The sequence below is a fragment of the Cherax quadricarinatus genome, chromosome 72 (assembly GCF_038502225.1).
Source record: "Cherax quadricarinatus isolate ZL_2023a chromosome 72, ASM3850222v1, whole genome shotgun sequence".
NCBI classification, from domain to species: domain Eukaryota; kingdom Metazoa; phylum Arthropoda; class Malacostraca; order Decapoda; family Parastacidae; genus Cherax; species Cherax quadricarinatus.
Genome location: NC_091363.1, coordinates 5568821 through 5586320, shown reverse-complemented (window position 1 = coordinate 5586320; position 17500 = coordinate 5568821). Strand labels below are relative to the sequence as shown.

The 17500-nt window shown below is 43.6% G+C and overlaps 1 protein-coding gene across 10 annotated transcripts in view; it reads left to right on the top strand.

Annotated features, from left to right (window-relative positions):
* Positions 1-17500, top strand: part of LOC128705644 (uncharacterized) — a 123554-nt gene that overhangs the window by 71497 nt on the left and 34557 nt on the right. The window contains exon 2 of one of the 10 annotated variants that reach the window (XM_070100327.1): positions 12557-13204. The exons of 7 other annotated variants lie outside the window; for them this stretch is intronic. In XM_070100327.1, the coding sequence (XP_069956428.1) occupies positions 13142-13204 (63 nt within the window). In that variant the 5' untranslated portion in view covers positions 12557-13141. The remainder of the gene's footprint in view (positions 1-12556; positions 13205-17500) is intronic. 2 more of the 10 variants (XM_070100330.1, XM_070100328.1) reach the window with 2 other exon arrangements.

Here is a 17500-nt window from a genome sequence, read left to right as displayed (position 1 = left end):
AGAGGATGGATGTGGTGTGGGGGAGAGGATGTATGTGGTGTGGTGGAGAGGATGTATGTGGAGTGGGGGAGAGGATGTATGTGGTGTGGTGGAGAGGATGTATGTGGTGTGGGGGAGAGGATGTATGTGGTGGGGGGAGAGGGTGTATGTGGTGTGGTGGAGAGGATGTATGTGGTGTGGTGGAGAGGATGCATGTGGTGTGGGGGAGAGGATGTATGTGGTGTGGTGGAGAGGATGCATGTGGTGTGGGGGAGAGGATGTATGTGGTGTGGTGGAGAGGATGTATGTGGTGTGGTGGAGAGGATGTATGTGGTGTGGGGGAGAGGATGTATGTGGTGTGGTAGAGAGGATGCATGTGGTGTGGGGGAGAGGATGTATGTGGTGTGGTGGAGAGGATGTATGTGGTGTGGTGGAGAGGATGTATGTGGTGTGGGGGAGAGGATGTATGTGGTGTGGTGGAGAGGATGTATGTGGTGTGGGGGAGAGGATGTATGTGGTGTGGGGGAGAGGGTGTATGTGGTGTGGTGGAGAGGATGTATGTGGTGTGGTGGAGAGGATGCATGTGGTGTGGGGGAGAGGATGTATGTGGTGTGGTGGAGAGGATGCATGTGGTGTGGGGGAGAGGATGTATGTGGTGTGGTGGAGAGGATGTATGTGGTGTGGTGGAGATGATGTATGTGGTGTGGGGGAGAGGATGTATGTGGTGTGGTGGAGAGGATGCATGTGGTGTGGGGGAGAGGATGTATGTGGTGTGGTGGAGAGGATGTATGTGGTGTGGTGGAGAGGATGTATGTGGTGTGGGGGAGAGGATGTATGTGGTGTGGTGGAGAGGATGTATGTGGTGTGGTGGAGAGGATGTATGTGGTGTGGGGGAGAGGATGTATATGGTGTGGTGGAGAGGATGTATGTGGTGTGGGGGAGATGTATGTGGTGTGGTGGAGAGGATGTATGTGGTGTGGGGGAGAGGATGTATGTGGTGAGGGGGAGAGGATGTATGTGGTGTGGGGGAGAGGGTGTATGTGGTGTGGGGGAGAGGATGTATGTGGTGTGGTGGAGAGGATGTATGTGGTGTGGGGGAGAGGATGTATGTGGTGTGGTGGAGAGGATGTATGTGGTGTGGGGGAGAGGGTGTATGTGGTGAGGGGGAGAGGATGTATGTGGTGTGGGGGAGAGGGTGTATGTGGTGTGGGGGAGAGGATGTATGTGGTGTGGTGGAGAGGATGTATGTGGTGTGGGGGAGAGGGTGTATGTGGTGAGGGGGAGAGGATGTATGTGGTGTGGGGGAGAGGGTGTATGTGGTGTGGGGGAGAGGATATATGTGGTGTGGTGGAGAGGATGTATGTGGTGTGGGGGAGAGGATGTATGTGGTGTGGGGGAGAGGGTGTATGTGGTGTGGGGGAGAGGATGTATGTGGTGTGGTGGAGAGGATGTATGTGGTGTGGGGGAGAGGATGTATGTGGTGTGGGAGAGAGGATGTATGTGGTGTGGTGGAGAGGATGTATGTGGTGAGGGGGAGAGGATGTATGTGGTGTGGGGGAGAGGATGTATGTGGTGAGGAGGAGAGGATGTATGTGGTGAGGGTGAGATGCTGTGTGGTGTGGTGGAGAGGGTGTATGTGGTGTGGGGGAGAGGATGTATGTGGTGTGGTGGAGAGGATGTATGTGGTGTGGGGGAGAGGATGTATGTGGTGAGGGGGAGAGGATGTATGTGGTGAGGGGGAGAGGATGTATGTGGTGTGGAGGAGAGGATGTATGTGATGAGGGGGAGAGGATGTATGTGGTGTGGGGGAGAGGATGTATGTGGTGTGGTGGAGAGGATGTATGTGGTGTGGGGGAGAGGATGTATGTGGTGTGGAGGAGAGGATGTATGTGGTGTGGGGGAGAGGATGTATGTGGTGTGGGGGAGAGGATGTATGTGGTGAGGGGGAGAGGATGTATGTGGTGTGGTGGAGAGGATGTATGTGGTGTGGTGGAGAGGATGTATGTGGTGTGGGGGAGAGGATGTATGTGGTGTGGTGGAGAGGATGTATGTGGTGTGGGGGAGAGGATGTATGTGGTGAGGGGGAGAGGATGTATGTGGTGTGGTGGAGAGGATGTATGTGGTGTGGTGGAGAGGATGTATGTGGTGTGGGGGAGAGGATGTATGTGGTGTGGGAGAGAGGGTGTATGTGGTGAGGGGGAGAGGATGTATGTGGTGTGGGGAGAGGATGTATGTGGTGTGGTGGAGAGGATGTATGTGGTGTGGGGGAGAGGATGTATGTGGTGTGGTGGAGAGGATGTATGTGGTGTGGTGGAGAGGATGTATGTGGTGTGGTGGAGAGGATGTATGTGGTGTGGTGGAGAGGATGTATGTGGTGTGGGGGAGAGGATGTATGTGGTGTGGTGGAGAGGATGTATGTGGTGTGGTGGAGAGGATGTATGTGGTGTGGTGGAGAGGATGTATGTGGTGTGGTGGAGAGGATGTATGTGGTGTGGGGGAGAGGGTGTATATGATGTGGGGGAGAGGGTGTATGTGGTGTGGGGAGAGGGTGTATATGGTGTGGGGAGAGGAGGGATGTGGTGTGGGGGGAGAGGGTGTACATGGTGTGGGGGAGAGGGTGTATATGGTGTGGGGAGAGGATGTATGTGGTGTGGGGGAGAGGATGTATGTGGTGAGGGGGAGAGGATGTTTGTGGTGTGGGGGAGAGGATGTATGTGGTGAGGGGATGATGTATGTGGTGAGGGGGAAAGGATGTATGTGGTGTGGGGGAGAGGATGTATGTGGTGTGGGGGAGAGGGTGTATATTGAGTTGGGGAGAGGATGTATGTGGTGAGGGGGAGAGGATGTATGTGGTGAGGGGGAGAGGATGTATGTGGTGTGGGGGAGAGGATGTATGTGGTGTGGGGGAGAGGGTGTATATGGTGTGGGGGAGAGGGTGTATATGGTGTGGGGGAGAGGATGTGTGGTGTGGGGGAGAGGGTGTATATGGTGGGGGGGAGAGGATGTATGTGGTGTGGGGGAGAGGATGTATGTGGTGAGGGGGAGAGGAGGTATGTGGTGAGGGGGTGAGGATGTATGTGGTGAGGGGGAGAGGATGTATGTGGTGTGGGGGACAGGGTGTATGTGGTGAGGGGGAGAGGATGTATGTGGTGTGGGAGAGGGTGTATGTGGTGTGGGGAGAGGATGTATGTGGTGTGGGGAGAGGATGTATGTGGTGAGGGGAAGAGGATGTATGTGTGGTGGAGAGGATGTATGTGTGGTGGAGAGGATGTATGTGATGAGGGGGAGAGGATGTATGTGGTGTGGGGGAGAGGATATATGTGGTGAGGGGGAGCGGATGTATGTGGTGTGGGGGAGAGGATGTATGTGGTGAGGGGGAGAGGATGTATGTGGTGTGGGGGAGAGGATGTATGTGGTGAGGGGGAGAGGATGTATGTGGTGTGGGGAGAGGATGTATGTGGTGAGGGGGAGAGGATGTATGTGGTGAGGGGGAGAGGATGTATGTGGTGTGGGGGAGAGGATGTATGTGGTGTGGGGGAGAGGATGTATGTGGTGAGGGGGAGAGGATGTATGTGGTGAGGGGGAGAGGATGTATGTGGTGTGGGGAGAGGATGTATGTGGTGTGGGGGAGAGGATGTATGTGGTGTGGGGGAGAGGATGTATGGATGTATGTGGTGTGGGGGAGAGGATGTATGGATGTATGTGGTGTGGGGGAGAGGATGTATGTTGTGTGGGGAGAGGATGTATGTGGTGTGGGGGAGAGGGTGTATGTGGTGTGGGGGAGAGGATGTATGTGGTGTGGGGAGAGGGTGTATGTGGTGTGGGGAGAGGGTGTATGTGGTGTGGGGGAGAGGATGTATGTGGTGTGGGGAGAGGGTGTATGTGGTGTGGGGGAGAGGGTGTATGTGGTGTGGGGGAGAGGGTGTATGTGGTGTGGGGAGAGGGCGTATGTGGTGTGGGGGAGAGGGTGTATGTGGTGTGGGGGAGAGGGTGTATGTGTGTGTGGGGGAGAGCGTGTATGTGGTGTGGGGGAGAGGGTGTATGTGGTGTGGGGGAGAGCGTGTATGTGGTGTGGGGGAGAGGGTGTATGTGGTGTGGGGGAGAGCGTGTATGTGGTGTGGGGGAGAGGGTGTATGTGGTGTGGGGGAGAGGGTGTATGTGGTGTGGGGGAGAGGATGTATGTGGTGTGGGGAGAGGGTGTATGTGGTGTGGGGGAGAGGGTGTATGTGGTGTGGGGGAGAGGGTGTATGTGGTGTGGGGAGAGGATGTATGTGGTGTGGGGAGAGGGTGTATGTGGTGTGGGGGAGAGGGTGTATGTGGTGTGGGGGAGAGGATGTATGTGGTGTGGGGAGAGGGTGTATGTGGTGTGGGGGAGAGGGTGTATGTGGTGTGGGGAGACTGAGAATGTATATAGCGTGAGGGTGGAGGCTGCATGTAGTGTAGGCGAGGAATTTATTAAACACGTAATGACTGGTGTTTGTTAGAGGCTGTCTCATGCTGCTTTCTCTTCCGGAGGTTTAAATTATATAGGCAGTGTGTGTGTGTGTGTGTGTGCATTTATAGGTATGTGTGGGATGGTGTACGAGTGTGTATGTGGGTCGGTGAGTGATGGCATGTATGAGAGTGTGAGAGTTGGTGTGGAAATGTGTGGGAACAGGTGTGTGGGAGTTAGGCCATTAACTTTTTAAAACAATTAATTTAGGAATTAAAATAATCTTTCGGTGTATATCCCTGACATGTTGCAACTCTACGTGTATATACAGACAAGTTACAACTTTGCGTGTATATCCCTGATAAGTTAAGACTTTACGTGTGTATACACTGACGTGGGAATACTTTTGTGACTCATCTCAAGGAAACCTGTTTATCCTTCTCTCTCCATCCTACTGTTGGGGGAGGGGGTGGAGGGTAATATGGTAGACAAATGAAGAGGTTTGTTTTATTAAATCCTATCAGCTTCCTCCATAATTAAGCTTTATTGGCTGCAGCGATCATTACGTCAACTTTCTTCAGGAGCAACCAACTGTCAAGAATAGTTTAATTCCTAATGGTTATGGGTTAAATTCAGCTGTTGTGCATATACGCAGAGATACATGTCTCTCTAGATATTAACAAAAAAGGCACAATACCGTGACTGGAAAAATACACAAATAACCCACACACAGAAGAGAGGAGCTTACGACTTTGTAAATGGTCCAAGTCGAACCGAAACGTCGACGTAAGCTCTAGATTGAACATTAAAATGGTATAAAATACCGACAGATTGTTAGGTAAGACACATATGCAACAGTTAGGTATCTTTATTTCGAAACGTTTCGCCTACACAGTAGGCTTCTTCAGTCGAGTACAGAAAAGTTGATAGAAGCAGAAGATACTAGAAGACGATGTAATCAGTCCATCACCCTTAAAGTTTTGAGGTGGTCAGTCCCTCAGTCTGGAGAAGAGCATTGTTCCATAGTATGAAACAATATGGAGATGAAGTGACAAGATGGAGCCTTATATTGCGCCAAGAGGTGAGACGTAGGTCACTAGAAGAGGTAAGAACTCAGATGTTAGGGACCTGACCTCCCAACATCTGAGTTCTTACCTCTTCTAGTGACCAACGTCTCACCTCTTGGCGCTATATAAGGCTCCATCCTGTCACTTCATCTCCATATTGTTTCATACTATGGAACAATGCTCTTCTCCAGACTGAGGGACTGACCACCTCAAAACTTTAAGGGTGATGGACTGATTACATCGTCTTCTAGTATCTTCTGCTTCTATCAACTTTTCTGTACTCGACTGAAGAAGCCTACTGTGTAGGCGAAACGTTTCGAAATAAAGATACCTAACTGTTGCATATGTGTCTTACCTAACAACACGTAAGCTCTAGATATTACTTTTTTTTTTTTTAACGAACTTGGACACGACAGCATTCTGCGGCCACCCTGACGCATATAAAAGTTGACGAGTAAAAATGAAAAGTTTTCTATATATTTATACCACACATGTCAACCAGGAATGCTCGTCTTAAACCGTTTTAAAAAAACTGTCTCTCCTGTTTACTATACGCGACTGAAATTTACCGTATGCTTGTTAGTGTTATGAAAATTGTTATCCGTTATTTGTTATATAGTGTTGCCAAGTTTTCCAACCAGCCAACACTAATGTTTTGTGACTGAATTCATGCTAGTATTACCAACTCATTATGTTCAAATGAAATCAAATCCCTTATTTATCTGTACAGTACAGTGTGTAGTTTACATGTAATAAAATATTGTCAAGCACAGAGAAAGCCACTAGGATGTATGAACATGTCAGGTAACTAGATGAAAATCCTCTAGTTCATTACCACTGTAACTTGCTAAGGTATACAGTTACATGGGTAACCAGTCTCTGGACCTATTACGTGCCTCTGTAATCTCTTGACTACCACCCATAGAAGGGTGTGGACTACATAATAATTAAACTAACTCTGGCAAACTTTGTAAACACACTGTTGATATCGTCAAGTAATCCAGGACGTCTCAAGCCTCTACTATATAGGCATTGTATTATATAATGTTAGAAAGTATGCGCTGGTGCCCACTCGTAGTTTTTACCCTGGATTACTCATTATTAAGAGATTTATTGTTAACCTGTTGTCACAAGTATTAATGTCCCACACTAACTCTTGCAGATAGGAAAACCAAGTGTGCTCAGGTGACCAGTTAGCTAATGAAAGAGAGAGAGAGAGACCCCAGTTATATAAATTATACATATGCTGATATGTATAATTTATATAACTGTATTTATGTGTACCTGTACATGAATAAATTTACTAGAGAGAGAGAGAGAGAGAGAGAGAGAGAGAGAGACGTCAGAAGCCGCAGTATGCGGGGTGAGTCATAAGTTTGCGGTTACTTGTAGCGGGTGAGGCGGCTCATTGGTTACACTGCTGCTGCTCCCCTACTTTCTCACCTCACTCACTCCATATTCTTCTCTTTCTCTCTTCTTAAATGCTTTCTACTTACTGAATACTGATGATGAGGCGACGACAAACTCCTCCATAGCTCCGTGGAAAGTGGAAATCAGTAAATATTCATAAATCGAATAATAATGTGAGATGCGTGCCGGTCTTCCAGAGAGCGCCAGACACTTCACGCTGACTAGCAGACCGTGGACGCCAAGCAACTCTCCACCCTATCACTACTACCACTAGAGTTATATTCTGCAATTACTACGCTCGTTAGCGACACACGGGCAATTTCAGCGAGATGCGTCATTGAATGGGCCGCAGACTTGCGATGCTTCGACGCGCTGAAGAAACTAAAGTTACTCCAGCTTGATATAACGTAATGACGCGGGTGAGTTGAGAAAACGACCACACCCAGCGAATGAATATGACTGACTCACCTTCTCCCCCACCAGGTCGGTATGGCCCTACGAGTTTAGGGCTTAGTTATGAAAGTAATATTAATAATCTTACCAACAAACTAAGAACACACCCGGCGAATGGTCTTAATAACGTTATTACGAACACCTTGGTGAATGACAGCACCGACAGACTAGCAAACACACCCAGTGAAATATCTTGCCACCGAACAATAAAAATTAGTAGCAACATGTGTTTCCATCATCTCTCCGGCGACCAATACTTTATTCATAATAGTATTGCTCAATGCTGTGGTTATGTCTGAATGTTTTGGTTCTCTTATGTCTCCTTTCGTGTTCCGTCTTGTTGACCTCATTGTGGATTGTTAATTAGGCTTTCTGGGTCAACAAACGTTACTTTTACGTGATGTTAATTACATTTAGTTGATAAGTGACTGAAGGAGCATGCAATATGATTACTTTTTGTGAAAGGTGGTGATGGTGGTGTCATTTTACTTGTCAGTAGAGACAGGAAAATTTCACCTGACGAGTCTTAGAGGATGAACTGCTCTGTCATTTGACTGAGGTAGGGAAACTATCATAGCAATCCACTCCGTCCCATCTTAAAAATGAATACCGCACAGTAGCATATTGTGAGGTTTTTTTTTCATTTTGTATTTGCCACTGGTTGGTTGTTACTTAGTTCATATCTATGGGTGGCTGTAATGTCTTAAGTGTGGCTAATAGGTAAATGAAATAACGTATTATCAGGTTATGCCTTAAAAAGATTCTACATAGAGCGACGCGGTTTCCAGTAAAAGCTAGTTCTACAGCTTTGTCTTCATGCAATTAATAGGCTTTAATCCCAATAAACTTACCAAGTATTTTACCATCTTAGTGTGGAAAACATCACCAAGATACATCACCTTCGTTCTCAGTGACAAGTTATTTTGAGCTTCACCATTGAAGTGAGACGGCAGTCGTCTTCCGCATTGAGGCTTATGTAATCATGCTTCATCAATACATGCTCCTGTAGTATTTTTTACTGTTCCTGTGGCCATTGCATGGAAGCTTATTGCTGTGGCCACTGCAGGAAGCTTACTCCAGGATTGTTCATGCTTTCCCTCTCACAGGAATAATAAAGAGAAGTTAAGCTTTATATTATCCGAAAATTTATTTTGTCATTTATCTCCCCAGGAATATCACTCGGAAATTAATAATAATAATAAATTAATGATAATAACTGGAATTGTTTCGATCGCTGTGAAGTATTCCCCCATATCGCATATGCCTAGCCCCTTCTACCTCAGCACGTGCACTGGCAGAATGGTTGTGCATCTGCCTCCTGCTGAGAAAATGAGATGGGGTTTTGTTATATATATGATTTGTTTTACTGGAGGGGGGTCCGTTGCCCGTTTGATTTTTGTTTAACTCGAGGGGGCCCACCCTCACCTGTATGACTTAGTTTTACTCGGGGCGCTCACTTGTATAACTTGTTTTACTCAGGGAGGGGGGGAAATCACCTGTATGATTTGTTTTACTCGGGGGGGGGGGGCTCACCTGTATGACTTGTTTTACTAAAGGAGGGGGACGTCACTTGTATGGCTTGTTTAACTCTGAGGGGCTAACCTGTATGACTGGTTTTACTCGGGGAGGGAGGGCTTGTTTCTCACCTGTATAACGTTTCGTTGTAAGGGTTTTCTCCTGTATGATTCCTGTTTTTTTTCAATTCTATGGTTAAGTGGTAGAACCTTGCCTGATGCTTCAAAGATTGGGTTCTCACCTAATATGACTCCTTATTTTTTTAATGTATTACTTTCGTGAACACTCTGAGTGTTAGTGTGTCAGCACTACAGATAAAGTGGGGCTTCTTATACAGATGAGAAGTCCACTGCTGCAATATATATATATATATATATATATATATATATATATATATATATATATATATATATATATATATATATATATATATATGCAATAAGATCACAGTAAACAGGTGATTTCAGAATATGCAAAACAACCACTCTGAAAGAATAGAGAAATTCCAAGCGCTTTCGTGACTACTCACATTATCAAGGAACTAATGATAATGTGAGTAGTCACGAAAGCGCTTGGAATTTCTCTATTCTTTCAGAGTGGTTCTTTTGCATATATATATATATATATATCTATATATATATATATATATATATATATATATAATATAAATATATATATATATATATATATATATATATATATATTTATTTTATTATCACACCGGCCGATTCCCACCAAGGCAGGGTGGCCCGAAAAAGAAAAACTTTCACCATCATTCACTCCATCACTGTCTTGCCAGAAGGGTGCTTTACACTACAGTTTTTAAACTGCAACATTAACACCCCTCCTTCAGAGTGCAGGCACTGTACTTCCCATCTCCAGGACTCAAGTCCGGCCTGCCGGTTTCCCTGAATCCCTTCATAAATGTTACTTTGCTCACACTCCAACAGCACGTCAAGTATTAAAAACCATTTGTCTCCATTCACTCCTATCAAACACGCTCACGCATGCCTGCTGGAAGTCCAAGCCCCTCGCACACAAAACCTCCTTTACCCCCTCCCTCCAACCCTTCCTAGGCCGACCCCTACCCCGCCTTCCTTCCACTACAGACTGATACACTCTTGAAGTCATTCTGTTTCGCTCCATTCTCTCTACATGTCCGAACCACCTCAACAACCCTTCCTCAGCCCTCTGGACAACAGTTTTGGTAATCCCGCACCTCCTCCTAACTTCCAAACTACGAATTCTCTGCATTATATTCACACCACACATTGCCCTCAGACATGACATCTCCACTGCCTCCAGCCTTCTCCTCGCTGCAACATTCATCACCCACGCTTCACACCCATATAAGAGCGTTGGTAAAACTATACTCTCATACATTCCCCTCTTTGCCTCCAAGGACAAAGTTCTTTGTCTCCACAGACTCCTAAGTGCACCACTCACTCTTTTTCCCTCATCAATTCTATGATTCACCTCATCTTTCATAGACCCATCCGCTGACACGTCCACTCCCAAATATCTGAATACGTTCACCTCCTCCATACTCTCTCCCTCCAATCTGATATTCAATCTTTCATCACCTAATCTTTTTGTTATCCTCATAACCTTACTCTTTCCTGTATTCACCTTTAATTTTCTTCTTTTGCACACCCTACCAAATTCATCCACCAATCTCTGCAACTTCTCTTCAGAATCTCCCAAGAGCACAGTGTCATCAGCAAAGAGCAGCTGTGACAACTCCCACTTTGTGTGTGATTCTTTATCTTTTAACTCCACGCCTCTTGCCAAGACCCTCGCATTTACTTCTCTTACAACCCCATCTATAAATATATTAAACAACCACGGTGACATCACACATCCTTGTCTAAGGCCTACTTTTACTGGGAAAAAATTTCCCTCTTTCCTACATACTCTAACTTGAGCCTCACTATCCTCATAAAAACTCTTCACTGCTTTCAGTAACCTACCTCCTACACCATACACTTGCAACATCTGCCACATTGCCCCCCTATCCACCCTGTCATACGCCTTTTCCAAATCCATAAATGCCACAAAGACCTCTTTAGCCTTATCTAAATACTGTTCACTTATATGTTTCACTGTAAACACCTGGTCCACACACCCCCTACCTTTCCTAAAGCCTCCTTGTTCATCTGCTATCCTATTCTCCGTCTTACTCTTAATTCTTTCAATTATAACTCTACCATACACTTTACCAGGTACACTCAACAGACTTATCCCCCTATAATTTTTGCACTCTCTTTTATCCCCTTTGCCTTTATACAAAGGAACTATGCATGCTCTCTGCCAATCCCTAGGTACCTTACCCTCTTCCATACATTTATTAAATAATTGCACCAACCACTCCAAAACTATATCCCCACCTGCTTTTAACATTTCTATCTTTATCCCATCAATCCCGGCTGCCTTACCCCCTTTCATTTTACCTACTGCCTCACGAACTTCCCCCACACTCACAACTGGCTCTTCCTCACTCCTACAAGATGTTATTCCTCCTTGCCCTATACACGAAATCACAGCTTCCCTATCTTCATCAACATTTAACAATTCCTCAAAATATTCCTTCCATCTTCCCAATACCTCTAACTCTCCATTTAATAACTCTCCTCTCCTATTTTTAACTGACAAATCCATTTGTTCTCTAGGCTTTCTTAACTTGTTAATCTCACTCCAAAACTTTTTCTTATTTTCAACAAAATTTGTTGATAACATCTCACCCACTCTCTCATTTGCTCTCTTTTTACATTGCTTCACCACTCTCTTAACTTCTCTCTTTTTCTCCATATACTCTTCCCTCCTTGCATCACTTCTACTTTGTAAAAACTTCTCATATGCTAACTTTTTCTCCCTTACTACTCTCTTTACATCATCATTCCACCAATCGCTCCTCTTCCCTCCTGCACCCACTTTCCTGTAACCACAAACTTCTGCTGAACACTCTAACACTACATTTTTAAACCTATCCCATACCTCTTCGACCCCATTGCCTATGCTCTCATTAGCCCATCTATCCTCCAATAGCTGTTTATATCTTACCCTAACTGCCTCCTCTTTTAGTTTATAAACCTTCACCTCTCTCTTCCCTGATGCTTCTATTCTCCTTGTATCCCATCTACCTTTTACTCTCAGTGTAGCTACAACTAGAAAGTGATCTGATATATCTGTGGCCCCTCTATAAACATGTACATCCTGAAGTCTACTCAACAGTCTTTTATCTACCAATACATAATCCAACAAACTACTGTCATTTCGCCCTACATCATATCGTGTATACTTATTTATCCTCTTTTTCTTAAAATATGTATTACCTATAACTAAACCCCTTTCTATACAAAGTTCAATCAAAGGGCTCCCATTATCATTTACACCTGGCACCCCAAACTTACCTACCACACCCTCTCTCTCTCTCTCTATATATATATATATATATATATATATATATATATATATATATATATATATATATATATATATATATATATGTATATATATTTTTGAAATAAATATTCCTTCGAAGCCGTTGGAACATTGTTCTCGTGCCACCCCATTTTTTGCATATACATATAGACAGCCATAATTTATTCGGCAATAAAGTTTCAGAGTTATATAACAAGTAAACAGGTGCTTATTAAGAGTTACATTTTAAATACTTCATCAAGCTTGTTATTTTGTCCAGGTTTATATGTGATAATTTTTCGGCAAAACCTGAAAAGATCTGAAAAATAACTGACAAACTCTAACCAAAATTTTAATAAATGACTTGAAACAATAAGTAAACGAAAACCAGGAAATACTAGCGGTGGTGACAAGGTATATCGAGAATTACTTTAGTTATCGAGAAACCAAAACAGGTGCTCCTTTTATTTCCTGTTACAGAAAACGGTTTCTGAATGAACATCGCCTACCAATTTTATTACACAGCTAAGGAAGATTTACAGTGCAACAGACTTTGAAAACTGTTTTAAAAGGCATTTCACAAGTCTTCAGCTGTTAAGGAAAGTCCTTTAAATTACCAGGATGCTGTAGTTACCCCAACTCCTCAACGACAGAAAACAGGTCTTAAGTGACAGTTTTCTCTGACCAAAATCGACGGAGATCTGAGAACTTCTTGTGCATTAAGAAGTTTAGTGTCGAAATCTCCGAATAAAAATAAGGACTTTCTGAACGACGCCCACTCAAGGCTTGCCCGTAAGGCGTCACATGGTAAGTGGGCGAGCTGTGAGGACGCCTGTTAGACGAGACAGAGCAGAGTGGGCGGGCGATGCTTCTAATCCAAGTACCAATGGGCGGTAGGGGACGCCGTGTGGCCTTCCATAACCCACAGGTAAAACTATTCTTGGAAGGCTTTGCTTCTTTCCAGCGCAGACGACATTTTATCTTTCCTACCCATTTGACTTTTTCTCTTAGTTACATCTCCTCAAGGAAGGTGCCTTGATGCCGGCGAGGGGCTCTTGATCCAAGGAATTGAAAGTACCTTCGTTTTGATTAATACACGTTTCGCCAACCAGAGGTTTCTTCAATCCAGTACAGACAATACATACTGTAGACAGTGGAACAACTAGAGGGGTAATTTTGAAATGTTAGTCACTCAGCCTTGATGGATGTTCAGTCCTTTAGCCTTGATTAGATTACAATCATATTTACCAAGACTAAGAGTGAACACATTATATCAAGGCTGAGGGGCTGAACACCTACCAAGGCTGAATTTCAGACTCAACACCTATCAAGGCTGAGGGACTGAACACCTACCAAGGTTGAGGGAGTGAATACCTCAAAATTACCTCCCTACTTTCACCGTCTCCAGTATCTATTTTCTGTACTGGTTTGTAAAAGTCACTTGCTGGCGAAACGTCTCATCAATAAAAATATCCAGGTCATGCAGATGTATCTTAAGAATACACCAACTTGTCGGTATTGTATATCATTAATGTAATAACAGAATTCTCCTTTTCCTTGGATAAACCTTACTGTCTTCCATCCCCAAGGCGTTGTATTACCCCCATGGAGTAATAATTGATTATATTAATTACATTAAAATGTAGTGATACAATATAGTCTCTCATAAACTGTCCAGTGTTTTTAAAAGTCTGTGCTGGAATTTCACTTTTATCTTTTACAGTCAATTGTTTTCTTCCTTCAATTTCCCGCCTCCGTTGACACTAATTTGTAATCATCACAACGCTCCATTTATTCAATATTTTCTATTTTTACTGCTCTGTAATCATGTAGCATTTAATAATTCAAGAATGAAAGTCACTTTGTAGAAATTAATACACGACATTAATTCTGAAAGAATTTTTGTGAATGCACAGAGCGTGAATTTAGTGTGAAGACAGTGAGATCACGGACAAGATAACAAAGATAAAGACCCGAGTCTTGGAGTAACTTTGATTGCTTGCGGGAGAGCTGTACGCCTCCGGCACGTACAAGTAATGCCACTGATGTCGTATGAGTGGAGCCTTGAGGGCATGTATGATGGCGTAGGCTTAATGCATCGCATCTCAAGACGATATTTTCCACCATAATTCTATGCTTCATATGTGTTAATTACCAACTGTCAGAGGCACATGTTGACAGACACTTGACCTGATGTGTATTGTGTGTTTGTGTACTCGTATGTGGTTGCAGGGGTCGATTCACAGCTTCTGGATGTGTGTGCAAACTTTAAACACCTGCTTTACTGTTGTAACTTCAAACACTGAAGACGGGACACCACCAGCACAGCTCCGAGGTAGATAGATAGATAGATAGATAGAGAGAGAGAGAGAAAGAGAGAGAGAGCGAGCATGGGTATGTTTCCTTACGCCGATTGCTTCAGTTCGTGTAGCAGTAAGTAGGTAGTTAAGTGTTAGCTCACTGTTACAGATAACATTCAGGAGAAAAGAGCACCTAATGACCCTAGTAGAAATAAGCCAAAATGATTGACTTTCTTGGGTTATCCTTGCTCAGTAACCCCCTTCCCCGATTAATAAGCTAGTCTTCTTGAGAGTGACAACAAGAAAAAGTCTCAATACCTGGATTAAGCGGCCCTCAATAATTCGTAACAGTTCAGCTGTGATAGAAATGGGAACAGTGAATTAGTGAATCGAGCTCACCCCCACCTTGTTTCCGAAAGGTTAAATAGGTCAGTAGAGGAGAATAAAAATTAGTGCCTAAGCACTTAAGGTCGCCCCGGTGGCCTGATGTCACAAGCTCTCGCTTCACACACGGAGGGCCCGGGTTCGATTCCCGGTGGGGTGGAAACATTTCGACGGGTGTCCTTACACTTGTTGTCCTGTTCATCTAGCAGCAAATAGGTACCTGGGTGTTACTCGACTGGTGTGGGTCGTATCCTGAGGGATAAGATTGAGGACCACAATGGAAATAAGACAGTCCTCGATGACGTACTGACTTTCTTGGGTTACCCTGGGTGGCTAACCCTCCGGGGTTAAAAATTAGAAGAAAATCTTATCAAGACGAACCTCCCTTCCTTTCTGTTCCATATTTTCGAAAGGGAGTGTTAATCAGCCTTTAACTAGCCTCACGCTGTTTAGTATATCACAGGTCTCAGTAACTTAAGTTTCCCTTTATAGTGAATTTGTGGGAATAGGCTTGTCTTCGTTCATATCATAATGGGTTATATATTTACTAAGTTATTTCTTTGACATTCAAATTTATTACAGAACTTGCATAATAATATTCGTAATGCGTGAAGCTGAGAGGCTTTCTTCGGTTAATTTATTAACCATGATAATTTCAAAGAGTTTTAACAAGGAAAACCTTTATTCTGTGACGTTTTACCTACAGTGGGGCTTTCTTAACTACAATCTTAACTTTGTCATGTGCGAAACAATTACGGTCATGTAGAAAACAATCATTGTGGAATGGAATACTTAAGATTTTTACACTAATTCTTTGTTGTAATCTCTTAGAATATGGATATCTGGGTTCTCCATAGCATGTTTTATGATGCAGTAATTCCAGTTACTATCGATGCCATTAGCCAATTTTAGGGCCAATAAAAACAGGTTTCAGTTTGATGTAGAAGCCCAGTTCTTATATTTGTATATATGAGGAAATAACAAGATTAGATGTAGTTTTGCTGGTGTATTTCTATGATATTTGTCAGTTATGCAATCTTAACCAGATCTGGTGTGTGCCATCAAGACGGGTATATCTTAACGACGAGTCATTTTTCCACTTTTACTGCTGCCTTTGTCACTAACATTATCAGTGGATGACAGGTGATATGCTTTGGGTTCTTTGAGAAAGTAGTATCAAATTAATATAACATCCATTGAGAGAAAAAGTTTTTGTTATTTGTAATAGTTTAAGTCATGCTATTAACTGTTTCATGCGTGTTTTTTCTCACGTATGCTGTTTATTTTTGTCACAAACATATTATAGCGTGTTGCTTATGACGAGGGGATAGACTGACAGGCGTACCTTCAACATGCAGATAACGAAGTGTATGTGGAAGTCATGAGCAGTGCAGACTTATTCAAATTCAAAGTTTATTCTCTATAAGGATTACAATGTTGAGTTTACAGAAATTTGGTTATTGTGTGGTTTACATGTAGTAAAATTGTGATTACAGAGTGTACCACTAGAACGCTTAGCATGGCTAGGCATTTCGGGCAGACTTAGTTTTATTCTTAATTGTAAAATATTACAAAATGAAGTAAGTTGGTATTATGGCTAAGTGACTAAATACTAGTTTGTGAGTTTAGCAATGTGAATGCTTTTGTTTTGGCACAGTACATAGTTTCAGTATTGGAGTATCACAGGATTTATTATTTTAAGATTGAGATTAATATTTCTGTTTATGGTCAAATGAGTGAGTGAGTGTAAGTGTGAACCACCAGGTGGTATTCGTGTAGTTAGTTGATGGGGTGTATCAGGGAGATAAGATGTTTTCTAATGGTAGTTTTGAAGGTGACGAATGTGTCTGCAGTTCTAGAGTTCTCAGGTAGGGTATTCCAGATTTTAGGGCCTTTGACATACATTGAATTTTTGTAAAGGTTTAGTCGGACACGGGGAATGTCGTAGAGATGTTTGTGTCTGGTGTTATGCCTGTGGGTTCTGTCACAACTATCAAGAAAGCGTTTTAGGTCAAGGTTGATATTAGAGTTTAAGGCCCTGTAGATGTAGATTGCACAGTAGTAAGTGTGGATGTACTGAACTGGGAGTAAGTTTAGGTATATGAAGAGTGGGGGGGTGTGTTGCCAGGGATGGGATTTAGTGATTATTCTTACTGCAGCTTTTTGTTGGGTTATTATTGGCTTTAGGTGAGTTGCTGCAGTTGATCCCCAAGCACAAATAGCATAGGTGAGGTATGGATAAATAAGTGAGTGGCATAGTGTGAGAAGGGCATTTTGCGGCACGTAGTATCGTATCTTGGAGAGGATCCCAACCGTTTTGGATACTTTTTTGGTTATATGCTGGATATGGGTGCTGAAATTCAGGTTGTTGTCAAGGTATAAGCCTAGGAATTTGCCCCCATTATTTCTGGTAATTAGAGTGTTGTCAATCTTAATGTTAATTTGTGCATCTCCTGCTCTGCTACCAAACATAATATAGTAGGTCTTGTCAGTGTTAAGTGTAAGTTTATTGGCTGTCATCCAAGTCGATATTTTAATCA